Source organism: Salvelinus alpinus, chromosome 3, assembly GCF_045679555.1.
Source record: "Salvelinus alpinus chromosome 3, SLU_Salpinus.1, whole genome shotgun sequence".
NCBI lineage: Eukaryota > Metazoa > Chordata > Actinopteri > Salmoniformes > Salmonidae > Salvelinus > Salvelinus alpinus.
In genome coordinates, this window is record NC_092088.1 from 102,921,828 (window position 1) to 102,947,001 (window position 25,174).

General features: G+C 33.9%; 1 protein-coding gene across 2 annotated transcripts in view; it reads left to right on the forward strand.

The window, feature by feature from the left end:
- LOC139571638 (ornithine aminotransferase, mitochondrial-like) overlaps positions 1–25,174 on the forward strand; it is a 50,212-nt gene that overhangs the window by 24,933 nt on the left and 105 nt on the right. For both annotated transcript variants that reach the window (XM_071394693.1, XM_071394694.1), the window contains 2 exons: positions 3,365–3,509; positions 23,155–25,174. The exon at positions 23,155–25,174 is cut by the window's right edge and continues 105 nt beyond it. In XM_071394693.1, coding sequence (XP_071250794.1) covers positions 3,365–3,509; positions 23,155–23,315 — 306 coding nt within the window. In that variant the 3' untranslated portion in view covers positions 23,316–25,174. The remainder of the gene's footprint in view (positions 1–3,364; positions 3,510–23,154) is intronic.

Here is a 25,174-nt window from a genome sequence, read left to right on the forward strand (position 1 = left end):
GGGCAGATTCAGCTAGCTAGCTAGTTATTTGGCTATGGACAGATTCAGCTAGCTAGTTAGTTATTTGGCTATGGGCAGATTCAGCCAGCTAGTTAGTTATTTGGCTATGGACAGATTCAGCCAGCTAGTTAGTTATTTGGCTATGGACAGATTCAACCAGCTAGTTAGTTATTTATTTGGCTATGGACAGATTCAGCTAGTTAGTTAGTTATTTGGCTATGGACAGATTCAGCTAGTTAGTTATTTATTTGGCTATGGACAGATTCAGCTAGTTAGTTATTTATTTGGCTATGGACAGATTCAGCTAGTTAGTTATTTATTTGGCTATGGACAGATTCAGCTAGCTAGTTAGTTATTTGGCTATGGACAGATTCAGCTAGCTAGTTAGTTATTTGGCTGTGGACAGATTCAGCTAGCTAGCTAGTTATTTGGCTATGGACAGATTCAGCTAGCTAGTTATTTGGCTATGGACAGATTCAGCTAGTTAGTTATTTGGCTATGGACAGATTCAGCTAGCTAGTTAGTTATTTGGCTACGGACAGATTCAGCTAGTTATTTATTTATTTGGCTACGGACAGATTCAGCTAGTTAGTTATTTGGCTATGGACAGATTCAGCTAGCTAGTTAGTTATTTGGCTACGGACAGATTCAGCTAGTTAGTTATTTGGCTATGGACAGATTCAGCTAGCTAGTTAGTTATTTGGCTATGGACAGATTCAGCTAGCTAGTTAGTTATTTGGCTATGGACAGATTCAACCAGCTAGTTAATTATTTGGCTATGGACAGATTCAACCAGCTAGTTAGTTATTTGGCTATGGACAGATTCAGCTAGTTAGTTATTTGGCTATGGACAGATTCAACAAGCTAGTTAATTATTTGGCTACGGACAGATTCAGCTAGTTAGTTATTTGGCTATGGACAGATTCAACCAGCTAGTTAGTTATTTGGCTATGGACAGATTCAGTTAGCTAGTTAGTTATTTGGCTATGGACAGATTCAGCTAGCTAGTTAGTTATTTGGCTATGGACAGATTCAACCAGCTAGTTAGTTATTTGGCTATGGACAGATTCAGCTAGCTAGTTAGTTATTTGGCTGTGGACAGATTCAACCAGCTAGTTAGTTATTTGGCTATGGACAGATTCAGCTAGCTAGCTAGTTATTTGGCTATGGACAGATTCAGCTAGTTAGTTAGTTATTTGGCTATGGACAGATTCAACCAGCTAGTTAGTTATTTGGCTATGGACAGATTCAGCTAGTTAGTTATTTATTTGGCTACGGACAGATTCAGCTAGTTAGTTATTTGGCTATGGACAGATTCAGCTAGCTAGTTAGTTATTTGGCTATGGGCAGATTCAGCCAGCTAGTTAGTTATTTGGCTATGGACAGATTCAGCCAGCTAGTTAGTTATTTGGCTATGGACAGATTCAGCTAGCTAGTTAGCTAGTTAGTTACAGTGGGGCAAAAAAGTATTTAGTCAGCCACCAATTGTGCAAGTTCTCCCACTTAAAAAGATGAGAGAGGCCTGTAATTTTCATCATAGGTACACTTCAACTATGACAGACAAAATGAAAAGAAAAGAAATCCAGAAAATCACATTGTAGGATTTTTTATGAATTTATTTGCAAATTATGGTGGAAAATAAGTATTTGGTCAATAACAAAAGTTTATCTCAATACTTTGTTATATACCCTTTGTAGGCAATGACAGAGGTCAAACGTTTTCTGTAAGTCTTCACAAGGTTTTCACACACTGTTGCTGGTATTTTGGCCCATTCCTCCATTCAGATCTCCTCTAGAGCAGTGATGTTTTGGGGCTGTTGCTGGGCAACACGTACTTTCAACTCGCTCCAAAGATTTTCTATGGGGTTGAGATCTGGAGACTGGCTAGGCCACTCCAGGACCTTGAAATGCTTCTTACGAAACCACTCCTTCGTTGCCCGGGCGGTGTGTTTGGGATCATTGTCATGCTGAAAGACCCAGCCACGTTTCATCTTCAATGCACGGGCAATGCCCTTGCTGATGGAAGGAGGGCTATATAGAGTAGAGAGGCTATATAGAGTAGAGAGGCTATATAGAGTAGAGAGGCTATATAGAGTAGAGAGGCTATATAGAGTAGAGAGGCTATATAGAGTAGAGAGGCTATATAGAGTAGAGAGGCTATATAGAGTAGAGAGGCTATATAGAGTAGAGAGGCTATATAGAGTAGAGAGGCTATATAGAGTAGAGAGGCTATATAGAGTAGAGAGGCTATATAGAGTAGTGAGGCTATATAGAGTAGAGAGGCTATATAGAGTAGTGAGGCTATATAGAGTAGAGAGGCTATATAGAGTAGTGAGGCTATATAGAGTAGTGAGGCTATATAGAGTAGTGAGGCTATATAGAGTAGTGAGGCTATATAGAGTAGTGAGGCTATATAGAGTAGTGAGGCTATATAGAGTAGTGAGGCTATATAGAGTAGTGAGGCTATATAGAGTAGTGAGGCTATATAGAGTAGTGAGGCTATATAGAGTAGTGAGGCTATATAGAGTAGTGAGGCTATATAGAGTAGTGAGGCTATATAGAGTAGTGAGGCTATATAGAGTAGTGAGGCTATATACAGTAGAGAGGCTATATACAGTAGAGAGGCTATATACAGTAGAGAGGCTATATACAGTAGAGAGGCTATATACAGTAGAGAGGCTATATACAGTAGAGAGGCTATATACAGTAGAGAGGCTATATACAGTAGCGAGGCTATATACAGTAGCGAGGCTATATACAGTAGCGAGGCTATATACATAGAGTAGAGAGGCTATATACATAGAGTAGAGAGGCTATATACATAGAGTAGAGAGGCTATATCCATAGAGTAGAGAGGCTATATACATAGAGTAGAGAGGCTATATACATAGAGTAGAGAGGCTATATACATAGAGTAGAGAGGCTATATACATAGAGTAGAGAGGCTATATACATAGAGTAGAGAGGCTATATAGAGTAGAGAGGCTATATAGAGTAGAGAGGCTATATACAGTAGCGAGGCTATAAACAGTAGAGAGGCTATATACAGTAGAGGGGCTATATACAGTAGAGGGGCTATATAGAGTAGAGGGGCTATATAGAGTAGAGAGGCTACATAGAGTAGAGAGGCTATATAGAGTAGAGAGGCTATATAGAGTAGCGAGGCTATATAGAGTAGCGAGGCTATATACAGTAGAGGGGCTATATACAGTAGAGAGGCTATATAGAGTAGCGAGGCTATATAGAGTAGCGAGGCTATATACAGTAGAGGGGCTATATACAGTAGAGAGGCTACATACAGACACCGGTTAGTCAGGCTGATTGAGGTAGTAACAGACCTAACAGTATGTTGTCCTCCCTGACAGGTTCTGGAGGAAGAGAAGCTGGCGGAGAACGCTGAGAACATGGGCCAGCTGCTGAGGTCAGAACTGTCAAAGCTTCCTAAAGAGATCGTCCCCATCGTCCGGGGCAAGGGCCTCCTCAATGCCATCGTCATCAAGGAGACTAAAGGTATGGGTGTATATCTGATGTGAAATCACTTTCAAAACTGCAAACATTTCTCTCCGCCCCATGGCACAATGAGTAGAATTGCAGGAAACGTATTATCATAATGATATCTCACTGACCTGTTATAATAATGATATCTCACTGACTTGTTATAATAATGATATCTCACTGACCTGTTATAATAATGATACCTCACTGACTTGTTATAATAATGATATCTCACTGACTTGTTATAATAATGATATCTCACTGACCTGTTATAATAATGATATCTCACTGACCTGTTATAATAATGATATCTCACTGACTTGTTATAATAATGATATCTCACTGACCTGTTATAATAATGATATCTCACTGACTTGTTATAATAATGATATCTCACTGACTTGTTATAATAATGATATCTCACTGACTTGTTATAATAATGATATCTCACTGACTTGTTATAATAATGATATCTCACTGACCTGTTATAATAATGATATCTCACTGACTTGTTATAATAATGATATCTCACTGACCTGTTATAATAATGATACCTCACTGACTTGTTATAATAATGATATCTCACTGACTTGTTATAATAATGATATCTCACTGACCTGTTATAGTAATGATACCTCACTGACTTGTTATAATAATGATATCTCACTGACTTGTTATAATAATGATATCTCACTGACCTGTTATAATAATGATATCTCACTGACTTGTTATAATAATGATATCTCACTGACTTGTTATAATAATGATATCTCACTGACTTGTTATAATAATGATATCTCACTGACTTGTTATAATAATGATATCTCACTGACCTGTTATAATAATGATACCTCACTGACTTGTTATAATAATGATATCTCACTGACTTGTTATAATAATGATATCTCACTGACCTGTTATAATAATGATATCTCACTGACTTGTTATAATAATGATATCTCACTGACCTGTTATAGTAATGATATCTCACTGACTTGTTATAATAATGATATCTCACTGACCTGTTATAATAATGATATCTCACTGACTTGTTATAATAATGATACCTCACTGACCTGTTATAATAATGATATCTCACTGACCTGTTATAATAATGATACCTCACTGACCTGTTATAATAATGATATCTCACTGACCTGTTATAATAATGATACCTCACTGACCTGTTATAATAATGATGATATCTCACTGACCTGTTATAATAATGATGATATCTCACTGACCTGTTATAATAATGATACCTCACTGACCTGTTATAATAATGATACCTCACTGACCTGTTATAATAATGATACCTCACTGACCTGTTATAATAATAATGATACCTCACTGACCTGTTATAATAATGATACCTCACTGACCTGTTATAATAATGATGATATCTCACTGACCTGTTATAATAATGATACCTCACTGACCTGTTATAATAATGATACCTCACTGACCTGTTATAATAATGATACCTCACTGACCTGTTATAGTAATGATACCTCACTGACCTGTTATAATAATGATATCTCACTGACTTGTTATAGTAATGATACCTCACTGAGTTGTTATAATAATGATATCTCACTGACCTGTTATAATAATGATACCTCACTGACCTGTTATAATAATAATGATACCTCACTGACCTGTTATAATAATAATGATATCTCACTGACCTGTTATAATAATGATACCTCACTGACTTGTTATAATAATGATACCTCACTGACCTGTTATAGTAATGATATCTCACTGACCTGTTATAGTAATGATACCTCACTGACCTGTTATAATAATGATACCTCACTGACCTGTTATAATAATGATATCTCACTGACCTGTTATAATAATGATATCTCACTGACCTGTTATAATAATGATATCTCACTGACCTGTTATAATAATGATATCTCACTGACCTGTTATAATAATGATATCTCACTGACCTGTTATAATAATGATATCTCACTGACCTGTTATAATAATGATACCTCACTGACCTGTTATAGTAATGATATCTCACTGACCTGTTATAATAATGATACCTCACTGACCTGTTATAGTAATGATACCTCACTGACCTGTTATAATAATGATACCTCACTGACCTGTTATAATAATGATACCTCACTGACCTGTTATAATAATGATATCTCACTGACCTGTTATAATAATGATATCTCACTGACCTGTTATAATAATGATATCTCACTGACCTGTTATAATAATGATATCTCACTGACCTGTTATAATAATGATATCTCACTGACCTGTTATAATAATGATATCTCACTGACCTGTTATAATAATGATATCTCACTGACCTGTTATAGTAATGATATCTCACTGACCTGTTATAGTAATGATATCTCACTGACCTGTTATAATAATGATATCTCACTGACCTGTTATAATAATGATATCTCACTGACCTGTTATAATAATGGTATCTCACTGACCTGTTATAATAATGATATCTCACTGACCTGTTATAGTAATGATACCTCACTGACCTGTTATAATAATGAGATCTCACTGACCTGTTATAATAATGAGATCTCACTGACCTGTTATAGTAATGATACCTCACTGACCTGTTATAATAATGATATCTCACTGACCTGTTATAATAATGATATCTCACTGACCTGTTATAATAATGATACCTCACTGTCCTGTTATAGTAATGAGATCTCACTGACCTGTTATAGTAATGATACCTCACTGACCTGTTATAATAATGATATCTCACTGACCTGTTATAATAATGATATCTCACTGACCTGTTATAATAATGATATCTCACTGACCTGTTATAATAATGATACCTCACTGACCTGTTATAGTAATGAGATCTCACTGACCTGTTATAGTAATGATACCTCACTGACCTGTTATAATAATGATATCTCACTGACCTGTTATAATAATGATATCTCACTGACCTGTTATAATAATGATACCTCACTGACCTGTTATAATAATGATACCTCACTGACCTGTTATAATAATGATACCTCACTGACCTGTTATAATAATGATATCTCACTGACCTGTTATAGTAATGATATCTCACTGACCTGTTATAATAATGATACCTCACTGACCTGTTATAGTAATGAGATCTCACTGACCTGTTATAATAATGAGATCTCACTGACCTGTTATAATAATGATACCTCACTGACCTGTTATAATAATGATACCTCACTGACCTGTTATAATAATGATATCTCACTGACCTGTTATAATAATGATATCTCACTGACCTGTTATAATAATGATATCTCACTGACCTGTTATAATAATGATATCTCACTGACCTGTTATAATAATGATATCTCACTGACCTGTTATAATAATGATACCTCACTGACCTGTTATAATAATGATATCTCACTGACCTGTTATAATAATGATATCTCACTGACCTGTTATAATAATGATATCTCACTGACCTCTTATAATAATGATATCTCACTGACCTCTTATAATAATGATATCTCACTGACCTGTTATAGTAATGATACCTCACTGACCTGTTATAATAATGATACCTCACTGACCTGTTATAATAATGATATCTCACTGACCTGTTATAATAATGATATCTCACTGACCTGTTATAATAATGATACCTCACTGACCTGTTATAATAATGATGATATCTCACTGACCTGTTATAATAATGATGATATCTCACTGACCTGTTATAATAATGATGATATCTCACTGACCTGTTATAATAATGATACCTCACTGACCTGTTATAATAATGATACCTCACTGACCTGTTATAATAATGATACCTCACTGACCTGTTATAGTAATGAGATCTCACTGACCTGTTATAATAATGATACCTCACTGACCTGTTATAATAATGATATCTCACTGACCTGTTATAATAATGATACCTCACTGACCTGTTATAATAATGATATCTCACTGACCTGTTATAATAATGATATCTCACTGACCTGTTATAATAATGATATCTCACTGACCTGTTATAGTAATGATACCTCACTGACCTGTTATAATAATGATATCTCACTGACCTGTTATAATAATGATATCTCACTGACCTCTTATAATAATGATATCTCACTGACCTGTTATAATAATGATATCTCACTGACCTCTTATAATAATGATATCTCACTGACCTGTTATAATAATGATATCTCACTGACCTGTTATAGTAATGATACCTCACTGACCTGTTATAATAATGATACCTCACTGACCTGTTATAATAATGATATCTCACTGACCTGTTATAATAATGATATCTCACTGACCTGTTATAATAATGATATCTCACTGACCTGTTATAATAATGATACCTCACTGACCTGTTATAGTAATGAGATCTCACTGACCTGTTATAGTAATGATACCTCACTGACCTGTTATAATAATGATATCTCACTGACCTGTTATAATAATGATATCTCACTGACCTGTTATAATAATGATACCTCACTGACCTGTTATAATAATGATACCTCACTGACCTGTTATAATAATGATACCTCACTGACCTGTTATAATAATGATATCTCACTGACCTGTTATAGTAATGATATCTCACTGACCTGTTATAATAATGATACCTCACTGACCTGTTATAGTAATGAGATCTCACTGACCTGTTATAATAATGAGATCTCACTGACCTGTTATAATACTGATACCTCACTGACCTGTTATAATAATGATATCTCACTGACCTGTTATAATAATGATATCTCACTGACCTGTTATAATAATGGTATCTCACTGACCTGTTATAATAATGATATCTCACTGACCTGTTATAGTAATGATACCTCACTGACCTGTTATAATAATGAGATCTCACTGACCTGTTATAATAATGAGATCTCACTGACCTGTTATAGTAATGATACCTCACTGACCTGTTATAATAATGATATCTCACTGACCTGTTATAATAATGATATCTCACTGACCTGTTATAATAATGATACCTCACTGTCCTGTTATAGTAATGAGATCTCACTGACCTGTTATAGTAATGATACCTCACTGACCTGTTATAATAATGATATCTCACTGACCTGTTATAATAATGATATCTCACTGACCTGTTATAATAATGATATCTCACTGACCTGTTATAATAATGATACCTCACTGACCTGTTATAGTAATGAGATCTCACTGACCTGTTATAGTAATGATACCTCACTGACCTGTTATAATAATGATATCTCACTGACCTGTTATAATAATGATATCTCACTGACCTGTTATAATAATGATACCTCACTGACCTGTTATAATAATGATACCTCACTGACCTGTTATAATAATGATACCTCACTGACCTGTTATAATAATGATATCTCACTGACCTGTTATAGTAATGATATCTCACTGACCTGTTATAATAATGATACCTCACTGACCTGTTATAGTAATGAGATCTCACTGACCTGTTATAATAATGAGATCTCACTGACCTGTTATAATAATGATACCTCACTGACCTGTTATAATAATGATACCTCACTGACCTGTTATAATAATGATATCTCACTGACCTGTTATAATAATGATATCTCACTGACCTGTTATAATAATGATATCTCACTGACCTGTTATAATAATGATATCTCACTGACCTGTTATAATAATGATATCTCACTGACCTGTTATAATAATGATACCTCACTGACCTGTTATAATAATGATATCTCACTGACCTGTTATAATAATGATATCTCACTGACCTGTTATAATAATGATATCTCACTGACCTCTTATAATAATGATATCTCACTGACCTCTTATAATAATGATATCTCACTGACCTGTTATAGTAATGATACCTCACTGACCTGTTATAATAATGATACCTCACTGACCTGTTATAATAATGATATCTCACTGACCTGTTATAATAATGATATCTCACTGACCTGTTATAATAATGATACCTCACTGACCTGTTATAATAATGATGATATCTCACTGACCTGTTATAATAATGATGATATCTCACTGACCTGTTATAATAATGATGATATCTCACTGACCTGTTATAATAATGATACCTCACTGACCTGTTATAATAATGATACCTCACTGACCTGTTATAATAATGATACCTCACTGACCTGTTATAGTAATGAGATCTCACTGACCTGTTATAATAATGATACCTCACTGACCTGTTATAATAATGATATCTCACTGACCTGTTATAGTAATGATACCTCACTGACCTGTTATAATAATGAGATCTCACTGACCTGTTATAATAATGAGATCTCACTGACCTGTTATAGTAATGATACCTCACTGACCTGTTATAATAATGATATCTCACTGACCTGTTATAATAATGATATCTCACTGACCTGTTATAATAATGATACCTCACTGTCCTGTTATAGTAATGAGATCTCACTGACCTGTTATAGTAATGATACCTCACTGACCTGTTATAATAATGATATCTCACTGACCTGTTATAATAATGATATCTCACTGACCTGTTATAATAATGATATCTCACTGACCTGTTATAATAATGATACCTCACTGACCTGTTATAGTAATGAGATCTCACTGACCTGTTATAGTAATGATACCTCACTGACCTGTTATAATAATGATATCTCACTGACCTGTTATAATAATGATATCTCACTGACCTGTTATAATAATGATACCTCACTGACCTGTTATAATAATGATACCTCACTGACCTGTTATAATAATGATACCTCACTGACCTGTTATAATAATGATATCTCACTGACCTGTTATAGTAATGATATCTCACTGACCTGTTATAATAATGATACCTCACTGACCTGTTATAGTAATGAGATCTCACTGACCTGTTATAATAATGAGATCTCACTGACCTGTTATAATAATGATACCTCACTGACCTGTTATAATAATGATACCTCACTGACCTGTTATAATAATGATATCTCACTGACCTGTTATAATAATGATATCTCACTGACCTGTTATAATAATGATATCTCACTGACCTGTTATAATAATGATATCTCACTGACCTGTTATAATAATGATATCTCACTGACCTGTTATAATAATGATACCTCACTGACCTGTTATAATAATGATATCTCACTGACCTGTTATAATAATGATATCTCACTGACCTGTTATAATAATGATATCTCACTGACCTCTTATAATAATGATATCTCACTGACCTCTTATAATAATGATATCTCACTGACCTGTTATAGTAATGATACCTCACTGACCTGTTATAATAATGATACCTCACTGACCTGTTATAATAATGATATCTCACTGACCTGTTATAATAATGATATCTCACTGACCTGTTATAATAATGATACCTCACTGACCTGTTATAATAATGATGATATCTCACTGACCTGTTATAATAATGATGATATCTCACTGACCTGTTATAATAATGATGATATCTCACTGACCTGTTATAATAATGATACCTCACTGACCTGTTATAATAATGATACCTCACTGACCTGTTATAATAATGATACCTCACTGACCTGTTATAGTAATGAGATCTCACTGACCTGTTATAATAATGATACCTCACTGACCTGTTATAATAATGATATCTCACTGACCTGTTATAATAATGATACCTCACTGACCTGTTATAATAATGATATCTCACTGACCTGTTATAATAATGATATCTCACTGACCTGTTATAATAATGATATCTCACTGACCTGTTATAGTAATGATACCTCACTGACCTGTTATAATAATGATATCTCACTGACCTGTTATAATAATGATATCTCACTGACCTCTTATAATAATGATATCTCACTGACCTGTTATAATAATGATATCTCACTGACCTCTTATAATAATGATATCTCACTGACCTGTTATAATAATGATATCTCACTGACCTGTTATAGTAATGATACCTCACTGACCTGTTATAATAATGATACCTCACTGACCTGTTATAATAATGATATCTCACTGACCTGTTATAATAATGATATCTCACTGACCTGTTATAATAATGATATCTCACTGACCTGTTATAATAATGATACCTCACTGACCTGTTATAGTAATGAGATCTCACTGACCTGTTATAGTAATGATACCTCACTGACCTGTTATAATAATGATATCTCACTGACCTGTTATAATAATGATATCTCACTGACCTGTTATAATAATGATACCTCACTGACCTGTTATAATAATGATACCTCACTGACCTGTTATAATAATGATACCTCACTGACCTGTTATAATAATGATATCTCACTGACCTGTTATAGTAATGATATCTCACTGACCTGTTATAATAATGATACCTCACTGACCTGTTATAGTAATGAGATCTCACTGACCTGTTATAATAATGAGATCTCACTGACCTGTTATAATACTGATACCTCACTGACCTGTTATAATAATGATATCTCACTGACCTGTTATAATAATGATATCTCACTGACCTGTTATAATAATGGTATCTCACTGACCTGTTATAATAATGATATCTCACTGACCTGTTATAGTAATGATACCTCACTGACCTGTTATAATAATGAGATCTCACTGACCTGTTATAATAATGAGATCTCACTGACCTGTTATAGTAATGATACCTCACTGACCTGTTATAATAATGATATCTCACTGACCTGTTATAATAATGATATCTCACTGACCTGTTATAATAATGATACCTCACTGTCCTGTTATAGTAATGAGATCTCACTGACCTGTTATAGTAATGATACCTCACTGACCTGTTATAATAATGATATCTCACTGACCTGTTATAATAATGATATCTCACTGACCTGTTATAATAATGATATCTCACTGACCTGTTATAATAATGATACCTCACTGACCTGTTATAGTAATGAGATCTCACTGACCTGTTATAGTAATGATACCTCACTGACCTGTTATAATAATGATATCTCACTGACCTGTTATAATAATGATATCTCACTGACCTGTTATAATAATGATACCTCACTGACCTGTTATAATAATGATACCTCACTGACCTGTTATAATAATGATACCTCACTGACCTGTTATAATAATGATATCTCACTGACCTGTTATAGTAATGATATCTCACTGACCTGTTATAATAATGATACCTCACTGACCTGTTATAGTAATGAGATCTCACTGACCTGTTATAATAATGAGATCTCACTGACCTGTTATAATAATGATACCTCACTGACCTGTTATAATAATGATACCTCACTGACCTGTTATAATAATGATATCTCACTGACCTGTTATAATAATGATATCTCACTGACCTGTTATAATAATGATATCTCACTGACCTGTTATAATAATGATATCTCACTGACCTGTTATAATAATGATATCTCACTGACCTGTTATAATAATGATACCTCACTGACCTGTTATAATAATGATATCTCACTGACCTGTTATAATAATGATATCTCACTGACCTGTTATAATAATGATATCTCACTGACCTCTTATAATAATGATATCTCACTGACCTCTTATAATAATGATATCTCACTGACCTGTTATAGTAATGATACCTCACTGACCTGTTATAATAATGATACCTCACTGACCTGTTATAATAATGATATCTCACTGACCTGTTATAATAATGATATCTCACTGACCTGTTATAATAATGATACCTCACTGACCTGTTATAATAATGATGATATCTCACTGACCTGTTATAATAATGATGATATCTCACTGACCTGTTATAATAATGATGATATCTCACTGACCTGTTATAATAATGATACCTCACTGACCTGTTATAATAATGATACCTCACTGACCTGTTATAATAATGATACCTCACTGACCTGTTATAGTAATGAGATCTCACTGACCTGTTATAATAATGATACCTCACTGACCTGTTATAATAATGATATCTCACTGACCTGTTATAATAATGATACCTCACTGACCTGTTATAATAATGATATCTCACTGACCTGTTATAATAATGATATCTCACTGACCTGTTATAATAATGATATCTCACTGACCTGTTATAGTAATGATACCTCACTGACCTGTTATAATAATGATATCTCACTGACCTGTTATAATAATGATATCTCACTGACCTCTTATAATAATGATATCTCACTGACCTGTTATAATAATGATATCTCACTGACCTCTTATAATAATGATATCTCACTGACCTGTTATAATAATGATATCTCACTGACCTGTTATAGTAATGATACCTCACTGACCTGTTATAATAATGATACCTCACTGACCTGTTATAATAATGATATCTCACTGACCTGTTATAATAATGATATCTCACTGACCTGTTATAATAATGATATCTCACTGACCTGTTATAATAATGATACCTCACTGACCTGTTATAGTAATGAGATCTCACTGACCTGTTATAGTAATGATACCTCACTGACCTGTTATAATAATGATATCTCACTGACCTGTTATAATAATGATATCTCACTGACCTGTTATAATAATGATACCTCACTGACCTGTTATAATAATGATACCTCACTGACCTGTTATAATAATGATACCTCACTGACCTGTTATAATAATGATATCTCACTGACCTGTTATAGTAATGATATCTCACTGACCTGTTATAATAATGATACCTCACTGACCTGTTATAGTAATGAGATCTCACTGACCTGTTATAATAATGAGATCTCACTGACCTGTTATAATACTGATACCTCACTGACCTGTTATAATAATGATATCTCACTGACCTGTTATAATAATGATATCTCACTGACCTGTTATAATAATGATATCTCACTGACCTGTTATAATAATGATATCTCACTGACCTGTTATAATAATGATATCTCACTGACCTGTTATAATAATGATATCTCACTGACCTGTTATAATAATGATATCTCACTGACCTGTTATAATAATGATATCTCACTGACCTGTTATAATAATGATACCTCACTGACCTGTTATAATAATGATATCTCACTGACCTGTTATAATAATGATATCTCACTGACCTGTTATAATAATGATATCTCACTGACCTGTTATAATAATGATATCTCACTGACCTGTTATAGTAATGATATCTCACTGACCTGTTATAGTAATGATACCTCACTGACCTGTTATAATAATGATACCTCACTGACCTGTTATAATAATGATACCTCACTGACCTGTTATAATAATGATATCTCACTGACCTGTTATAATAATGATACCTCACTGACCTGTTATAATAATGATGATATCTCACTGACCTGTTATAATAATGATATCTCACTGACCTGTTATAATAATGATATCTCACTGACCTGTTATAATAATGATATCTCACTGACCTGTTATAATAATGATACCTCACTGACCTGTTATAGTAATGAGATCTCACTGACCTGTTATAATAATGAGATCTCACTGACCTGTTATAATAATGATACCTCACTGACCTGTTATAATAATGATATCTCACTGACCTGTTATAATAATGATATCTCACTGACCTGTTATAATAATGATATCTCACTGACCTGTTATAATAATGATATCTCACTGACCTGTTATAATAATGATATCTCACTGACCTGTTATAATAATGATACCTCACTGACCTGTTATAATAATGATATCTCACTGACCTGTTATAATAATGATATCTCACTGACCTGTTATAATAATGATATCTCACTGACCTCTTATAATAATGATATCTCACTGACCTGTTATAATAATGATATCTCACTGACCTGTTATAATAATGATACCTCACTGACCTGTTATAATAATGATATCTCACTGACCTGTTATAATAATGATATCTCACTGACCTCTTATAATAATGATATCTCACTGACCTCTTATAATAATGATATCTCACTGACCTGTTATAATAATGATATCTCACTGACCTGTTATAATAATGATATCTCACTGACCTGTTATAGTAATGATACCTCACTGACCTGTTATAATAATGATACCTCACTGACCTGTTATAATAATGATATCTCACTGACCTGTTATAATAATGATATCTCACTGACCTGTTATAATAATGATACCTCACTGACCTGTTATAATAATGATGATATCTCACTGACCTGTTATAATAATGATACCTCACTGACCTGTTATAATAATGATATCTCACTGACCTGTTATAATAATGATACCTCACTGACCTGTTATAGTAATGAGATCTCACTGACCTGTTATAATAATGAGATCTCACTGACCTGTTATAATAATGATACCTCACTGACCTGTTATAATAATGATATCTCACTGACCTGTTATAATAATGATACCTCACTGACCTGTTATAATAATGATATCTCACTGACCTGTTATAATAATGATATCTCACTGACCTGTTATAATAATGATATCTCACTGACCTGTTATAGTAATGATACCTCACTGACCTGTTATAATAATGATATCTCACTGACCTGTTATAATAATGATATCTCACTGACCTGTTATAATAATGATATCTCACTGACCTGTTATAATAATGATATCTCACTGACCTGTTATAATAATGATATCTCACTGACCTGTTATAATAATGATATCTCACTGACCTGTTATAATAATGATATCTCACTGACCTGTTATAATAATGATATCTCACTGACCTGTTATAGTAATGATACCTCACTGACCTGTTATAATAATGATATCTCACTGACCTGTTATAATAATGATATCTCACTGACCTGTTATAATAATGATATCTCACTGACCTGTTATAATAATGATACCTCACTGACCTGTTATAGTAATGAGATCTCACTGACCTGTTATAGTAATGATACCTCACTGACCTGTTATAATAATGATATCTCACTGACCTGTTATAATAATGATATCTCACTGACCTGTTATAATAATGATACCTCACTGACCTGTTATAATAATGATACCTCACTGACCTGTTATAATAATGATACCTCACTGACCTGTTATAATAATGATACCTCACTGACCTGTTATAATAATGATATCTCACTGACCTGTTATAGTAATGATATCTCACTGACCTGTTATAATAATGATACCTCACTGACCTGTTATAGTAATGAGATCTCACTGACCTGTTATAATAATGAGATCTCACTGACCTGTTATAATAATGATACCTCACTGACCTGTTATAATAATGATATCTCACTGACCTGTTATAATAATGATATCTCACTGACCTGTTATAATAATGATATCTCACTGACCTGTTATAATAATGATATCTCACTGACCTGTTATAATAATGATATCTCACTGACCTGTTATAATAATGATATCTCACTGACCTGTTATAATAATGATATCTCACTGACCTGTTATAATAATGATATCTCACTGACCTGTTATAATAATGATATCTCACTGACCTGTTATAATAATGATATCTCACTGACCTGTTATAGTAATGATATCTCACTGACCTGTTATAGTAATGATACCTCACTGACCTGTTATAGTAATGATATCTCACTGACCTGTTATAATAATGATATCTCACTGACCTGTTATAATAATGATATCTCACTGACCTGTTATAATAATGATATCTCACTGACCTGTTATAATAATGATATCTCACTGACCTGTTATAATAATGATATCTCACTGACCTGTTATAATAATGATATCTCACTGACCTGTTATAATAATGATATCTCACTGACCTGTTATAGTAATGATATCTCACTGACCTGTTATAATAATGATATCTCACTGACCTGTTATAGTAATGATACCTCACTGACCTGTTATAATAATGATATCTCACTGACCTGTTATAATAATGATACCTTACTGACCTGTTATAGTAATGAGATCTCACTGACCTGTTATAGTAATGATACCTCACTGACCTGTTATAATAATGATATCTCACTGACCTGTTATAATAATGATATCTCACTGACCTGTTATAATAATGATATCTCACTGACCTGTTATAATAATGATATCTCACTGACCTGTTATAGTAATGATACCTCACTGACCTGTTATAATAATGATATCTCACTGACCTGTTATAATAATGATATCTCACTGACCTGTTATAATAATGATATCTCACTGACCTGTTATAATAATGATATCTCACTGACCTGTTATAATAATGATATCTCACTGACCTGTTATAATAATGATATCTCACTGACCTGTTATAATAATGATATCTCACTGACCTGTTATAATAATGATATCTCACTGACCTGTTATAATAATGATATCTCACTGACCTGTTATAGTAATGATATCTCACTGACCTGTTATAATAATGATATCTCACTGACCTGTTATAGTAATGATACCTCACTGACCTGTTATAATAATGATATCTCACTGACCTGTTATAATAATGATACCTTACTGACCTGTTATAGTAATGAGATCTCACTGACCTGTTATAGTAATGATACCTCACTGACCTGTTATAATAATGATATCTCACTGACCTGTTATAATAATGATATCTCACTGACCTGTTATAATAATGATACCTCACTGACCTGTTATAATAATGATACCTCACTGACCTGTTATAATAATGATACCTCACTGACCTGTTATAATAATGATACCTCACTGACCTGTTATAATAATGATATCTCACTGACCTGTTATAGTAATGATATCTCACTGACCTGTTATAATAATGATACCTCACTGACCTGTTATAGTAATGAGATCTCACTGACCTGTTATAATAATGAGATCTCACTGACCTGTTATAATACTGATACCTCACTGACCTGTTATAATAATGATATCTCACTGACCTGTTATAATAATGATACCTCACTGACCTGTTATAATAATGATACCTCACTGACCTGTTATAATAATGATACCTCACTGACCTGTTATAATAATGATACCTCACTGACCTGTTATAATAATGATATCTCACTGACCTGTTATAGTAATGATATCTCACTGACCTGTTATAATAATGATACCTCACTGACCTGTTATAGTAATGAGATCTCACTGACCTGTTATAATAATGAGATCTCACTGACCTGTTATAATACTGATACCTCACTGACCTGTTATAATAATGATATCTCACTGACCTGTTATAATAATGATATCTCACTGACCTGTTATAATAATGATATCTCACTGACCTGTTATAATAATGATATCTCACTGACCTGTTATAATAATGATATCTCACTGACCTGTTATAATAATGATATCTCACTGACCTGTTATAATAATGATATCTCACTGACCTGTTATAATAATGATATCTCACTGACCTGTTATAATAATGATACCTCACTGACCTGTTATAATAATGATATCTCACTGACCTGTTATAATAATGATATCTCACTGACCTGTTATAATAATGATATCTCACTGACCTGTTATAATAATGATATCTCACTGACCTGTTATAGTAATGATATCTCACTGACCTGTTATAGTAATGATACCTCACTGACCTGTTATAATAATGGTACCTCACTGACCTGTTATAATAATGATATCTCACTGACCTGTTATAATAATGATATCTCACTGACCTGTTATAATAATGATACCTCACTGACCTGTTATAATAATGATGATATCTCACTGACCTGTTATAATAATGATATCTCACTGACCTGTTATAATAATGATATCTCACTGACCTGTTATAATAATGATATCTCACTGACCTGTTATAATAATGATACCTCACTGACCTGTTATAGTAATGAGATCTCACTGACCTGTTATAATAATGAGATCTCACTGACCTGTTATAATAATGATACCTCACTGACCTGTTATAATAATGATATCTCACTGACCTGTTATAATAATGATATCTCACTGACCTGTTATAATAATGATACCTCACTGACCTGTTATAATAATGATATCTCACTGACCTGTTATAATAATGATATCTCACTGACCTGTTATAATAATGATATCTCACTGACCTCTTATAATAATGATATCTCACTGACCTGTTATAATAATGATATCTCACTGACCTGTTATAATAATGATATCTCACTGACCTGTTATAGTAATGATACCTCACTGACCTGTTATAATAATGATACCTCACTGACCTGTTATAATAATGATATCTCACTGACCTGTTATAATAATGATATCTCACTGACCTGTTATAATAATGATACCTCACTGACCTGTTATAATAATGATGATATCTCACTGACCTGTTATAATAATGATACCTCACTGACCTGTTATAATAATGATATCTCACTGACCTGTTATAATAATGATACCTCACTGACCTGTTATAGTAATGAGATCTCACTGACCTGTTATAATAATGAGATCTCACTGACCTGTTATAATAATGATACCTCACTGACCTGTTATAATAATGATATCTCACTGACCTGTTATAATAATGATACCTCACTGACCTGTTATAATAATGATATCTCACTGACCTGTTATAATAATGATATCTCACTGACCTGTTATAATAATGATATCTCACTGACCTGTTATAGTAATGATACCTCACTGACCTGTTATAATAATGATATCTCACTGACCTGTTATAATAATGATATCTCACTGACCTGTTATAATAATGATATCTCACTGACCTGTTATAATAATGATATCTCACTGACCTGTTATAATAATGATATCTCACTGACCTGTTATAATAATGATATCTCACTGACCTGTTATAATAATGATATCTCACTGACCTGTTATAGTAATGATACCTCACTGACCTGTTATAATAATGATATCTCACTGACCTGTTATAATAATGATATCTCACTGACCTGTTATAATAATGATATCTCACTGACCTGTTATAATAATGATACCTCACTGACCTGTTATAGTAATGAGATCTCACTGACCTGTTATAGTAATGATACCTCACTGACCTGTTATAATAATGATATCTCACTGACCTGTTATAATAATGATATCTCACTGACCTGTTATAATAATGATACCTCACTGACCTGTTATAATAATGATACCTCACTGACCTGTTATAATAATGATACCTCACTGACCTGTTATAATAATGATACCTCACTGACCTGTTATAATAATGATACCTCACTGACCTGTTATAGTAATGATATCTCACTGACCTGTTATAATAATGATACCTCACTGACCTGTTATAGTAATGAGATCTCACTGACCTGTTATAATAATGAGATCTCACTGACCTGTTATAATAATGATACCTCACTGACCTGTTATAATAATGATATCTCACTGACCTGTTATAATAATGATATCTCACTGACCTGTTATAATAATGATATCTCACTGACCTGTTATAATAATGATATCTCACTGACCTGTTATAATAGTGATATCTCACTGACCTGTTATAATAATGATATCTCACTGACCTGTTATAATAATGATATCTCACTGACCTGTTATAATAATGATATCTCACTGACCTGTTATAATAATGATATCTCACTGACCTGTTATAATAATGATACCTCACTGACCTGTTATAATAATGATACCTCACTGACCTGTTATAATAATGATATCTCACTGACCTGTTATAATAATGATATCTCACTGACCTGTTATAATAATGATATCTCACTGACCTGTTATAATAATGATATCTCACTGACCTGTTATAGTAATGATACCTCACTGACCTGTTATAATAATGATACCTCACTGACCTGTTATAATAATGATATCTCACTGACCTGTTATAATAATGATATCTCACTGACCTGTTATAATAATGATACCTCACTGACCTGTTATAATAATGATGATATCTCACTGACCTGTTATAATAATGATACCTCACTGACCTGTTATAATAATGATACCTCACTGACCTGTTATAGTAATGAGATCTCACTGACCTGTTATAATAATGAGATCTCACTGACCTGTTATAATAATGATACCTCACTGACCTGTTATAATAATGATATCTCACTGACCTGTTATAATAATGATACCTCACTGACCTGTTATAATAATGATATCTCACTGACCTGTTATAATAATGATATCTCACTGACCTGTTATAATAATGATATCTCACTGACCTGTTATAATAATGATATCTCACTGACCTGTTATAATAATGATATCTCACTGACCTGTTATAATAATGATATCTCACTGACCTGTTATAGTAATGATACCTCACTGACCTGTTATAATAATGATATCTCACTGACCTGTTATAATAATGATATCTCACTGACCTCTTATAATAATGATATCTCACTGACCTGTTATAGTAATGATATCTCACTGACCTGTTATAGTAATGATACCTCACTGACCTGTTATAATAATGATACCTCACTGACCTGTTATAATAATGATACCTCACTGACCTGTTATAATAATGATATCTCACTGACCTCTTATAATAATGATATCTCACTGACCTGTTATAATAATGATATCTCACTGACCTGTTATAGTAATGATACCTCACTGACCTGTTATAATAATGATACCTCACTGACCTGTTATAATAATGATATCTCACTGACCTGTTATAATAATGATATCTCACTGACCTGTTATAATAATGATACCTCACTGACCTGTTATAATAATGATGATATCTCACTGACCTGTTATAATAATGATACCTCACTGACCTGTTATAATAATGATATCTCACTGACCTGTTATAATAATGATATCTCACTGACCTGTTACTGACCTGTTATAATAATGATATCTCACTGACCTGTTACTGACCTGTTATAATAATGATATCTCACTGACCTGTTATAATAATGATACCTCACTGACCTGTTATAATAATGATATCTCACTGACCTGTTACTGACCTGTTACTGACCTGTTATAATAATGATACCTCACTGACCTGTTATAATAATGATGATATCTCACTGACCTGTTATAATAATGATATCTCACTGACCTGTTATAATAATGATATCTCACTGACCTGTTACTGACCTGTTATAATAATGATATCTCACTGACCTGTTACTGACCTGTTATAATAATGATATCTCACTGACCTGTTATAATAATGATACCTCACTGACCTGTTATAATAATGATATCTCACTGACCTGTTACTGACCTGTTACTGACCTGTTATAATAATGATATCTCACTGACCTGTTGCATGTCTCCACTAACTTAACTATCTTAAAGAGACAGTGTATCATTTTCTGTAATGCATCTCAATAGGTAGTTGTTTTACACAATGTAAAAAAAAAACTAATATTCCAAATGACTTTGTAATTTTAATGGCAGGTATTTGGATCAACAGTTTAGCTTTTTATACTGAACAAATGTATTTTACACAACATGTGCTTCAAATTGGCTATATCTGAAATCAATTTAAATATCATATATATATATCTCTCTCTCTGGTGCTCCTAAATTGGATGTTGTGCTCCTCACTGTTTAAACAATAAATTGTTTTAGAGTCCTGCTTGGGTTTTTGTAATTTTTGCTCTGTAGGCTGAAGCTTTGACCCCTGACCTGTGTGTGTGTGTGTGTGTGTGTGTGTGTGTGTGTGTGTGTGTGTGTGTGTCGCTCACTTCCCCCTCAGACTATGACGCCTGGAGAGTGTGCATGCGTCTCCGTGACAACGGACTGTTGGCCAAGCCCACCCACGGTGACATCATCCGTTTGGCCCCTCCCCTCATCATTAAAGACCACGAGGTCAGAGAGTGTGCCGACATCATCCAGAGAACCATCATGTCCTTCTAGAACCACCCCGGAACTTATTCTAGAACCACCCGGGACTTATTCTAGAACCACCCCAGAACTTATTCTAGAACCACCCGGAACTTATTCTAGAACACTGGAACCAACAGTGACAGCCTTCTAATCTAACTGATCTGAAAAACAATAACTATCAATCTGCTATTGGAATGTGTTACTCACTCTAAAGATTTAGCAAATAAGTGTTATTATAAGCAGTACTCTCTCTTAAGTTAATATACTATGAGAATGTATGTGGACAATTCTTTTCTTTCTCACAGTACTGACATTTTGTTGTAATGTCAATCTAAGCATCATCCAACCTGAGAAGGTTTTCTCTTTTGAAGTGCTGGGACTGAAGAGGGTTTACAGGGTTACGCTGCTGCTCCGAAGCAACTTGGGGTGACCTTTCAACCCAGGGATGTTTTTAACTCTTGCATCTGGTTAGTTGGAAGACGGTTCAGATACTGATTTAATTTAGTTGTTAAATCTGGCAACTACTACTGCAGCAAAGGTAAACAAATGTAATGTGCTTCAACAAAACTTTTTTCATTTTCTAAAAGGTAGCATTGTTTTAAAAAACAAAGAAACATACAATTATTTAAATGTTAAAGGAATTTATTTGCTTGTTGGTGAAATGAGCTTGAACGTTTTACTGAAAGACACAGGTATAACCAATAAGGATATTTTAAGTATTTAAAGGGCAATATTTTAAAACCACTATACTACTACCCTATAGACCCTGGTCTAAAGTAGTGCACTACTACCCTATAGACCCTGGTCTAAAGTAGTGCACTACTACCCTATAGACCCTGGTCTAAAGTAGTGCACTACTACCCTATAGACCCTGGTCTAAAGTAGTGCACTACTACCCTATAGACCCTGGTCTAAAGTAGTGCACTACTACCCTATAGACCCTGGTCTAAAGTAGTGCACTACTACCCTATAGACCCTGGTCTAAAGTAGTGCACTACTACCCTATAGACCCTGGTCTAAAGTAGTGCACTACTACCCTATAGACCCTGGTCTAAAGTAGTGCACTACTACCCTATAGACCCTGGTCTAAAGTAGTGCACTACTACCCTATAGACCCTGGTCTAAAGTAGTGCCCTACTACCCTATAGACCCTGGTCTAAAGTAGTGCCCTACTACCCTATAGACCCTGGTCTAAAGTAGTGCACTACTACCCTATAGACCCTGGTCTAAAGTAGTGCACTACTACCCTATAGACCCTGGTCTAAAGTAGTGCACTACTACCCTATAGACCCTGGTCTAAAGTAGTGCACTACTAAGGAAATAGGGTGCCATTTCAGAAACAACCTCTAATTAAGCAATAAGGCACCTCGGGGTTTGTGATATATGGCCAATACACCACAGCTAAGGGGAGTTCTTAACCACGACGCAACGCGGAGTGCCTGGACACAGCCCTTAGCCATGGTATATTGGCCATATATCACAAACCCCCCGAGGTACCTTATTGTTATTATAAACTGGTTACCAACGTAATTAGCGCAGTAAAAATAAATGTTTTATCATACCCGTGGTATACGGTCTGATATACCACGGCTGTCAGCCAATCAGCATTCAGGGCTCGACCCATCCAGTTTTTATAATTAGTGATATATAATATTTCCTCCAGCGACGATGCGTTTTACGAGTGACATCGTTTAGGAGTCATCTGTTCCTCTGCGAAGGTCCGTTCGGGTCGGAGACCTCTTCACTATTGATCTGTATGGTCTGTGGGCGCCTCTCAAATGTCTCTCTATGGGAGCTGGTCGACTATGGCACAATAGAGGAGATACGGGACCATTTGAAATGCACCCAGTGTTTGTTGGAAACTTGCTGATGATAAACGTTTTAAAACC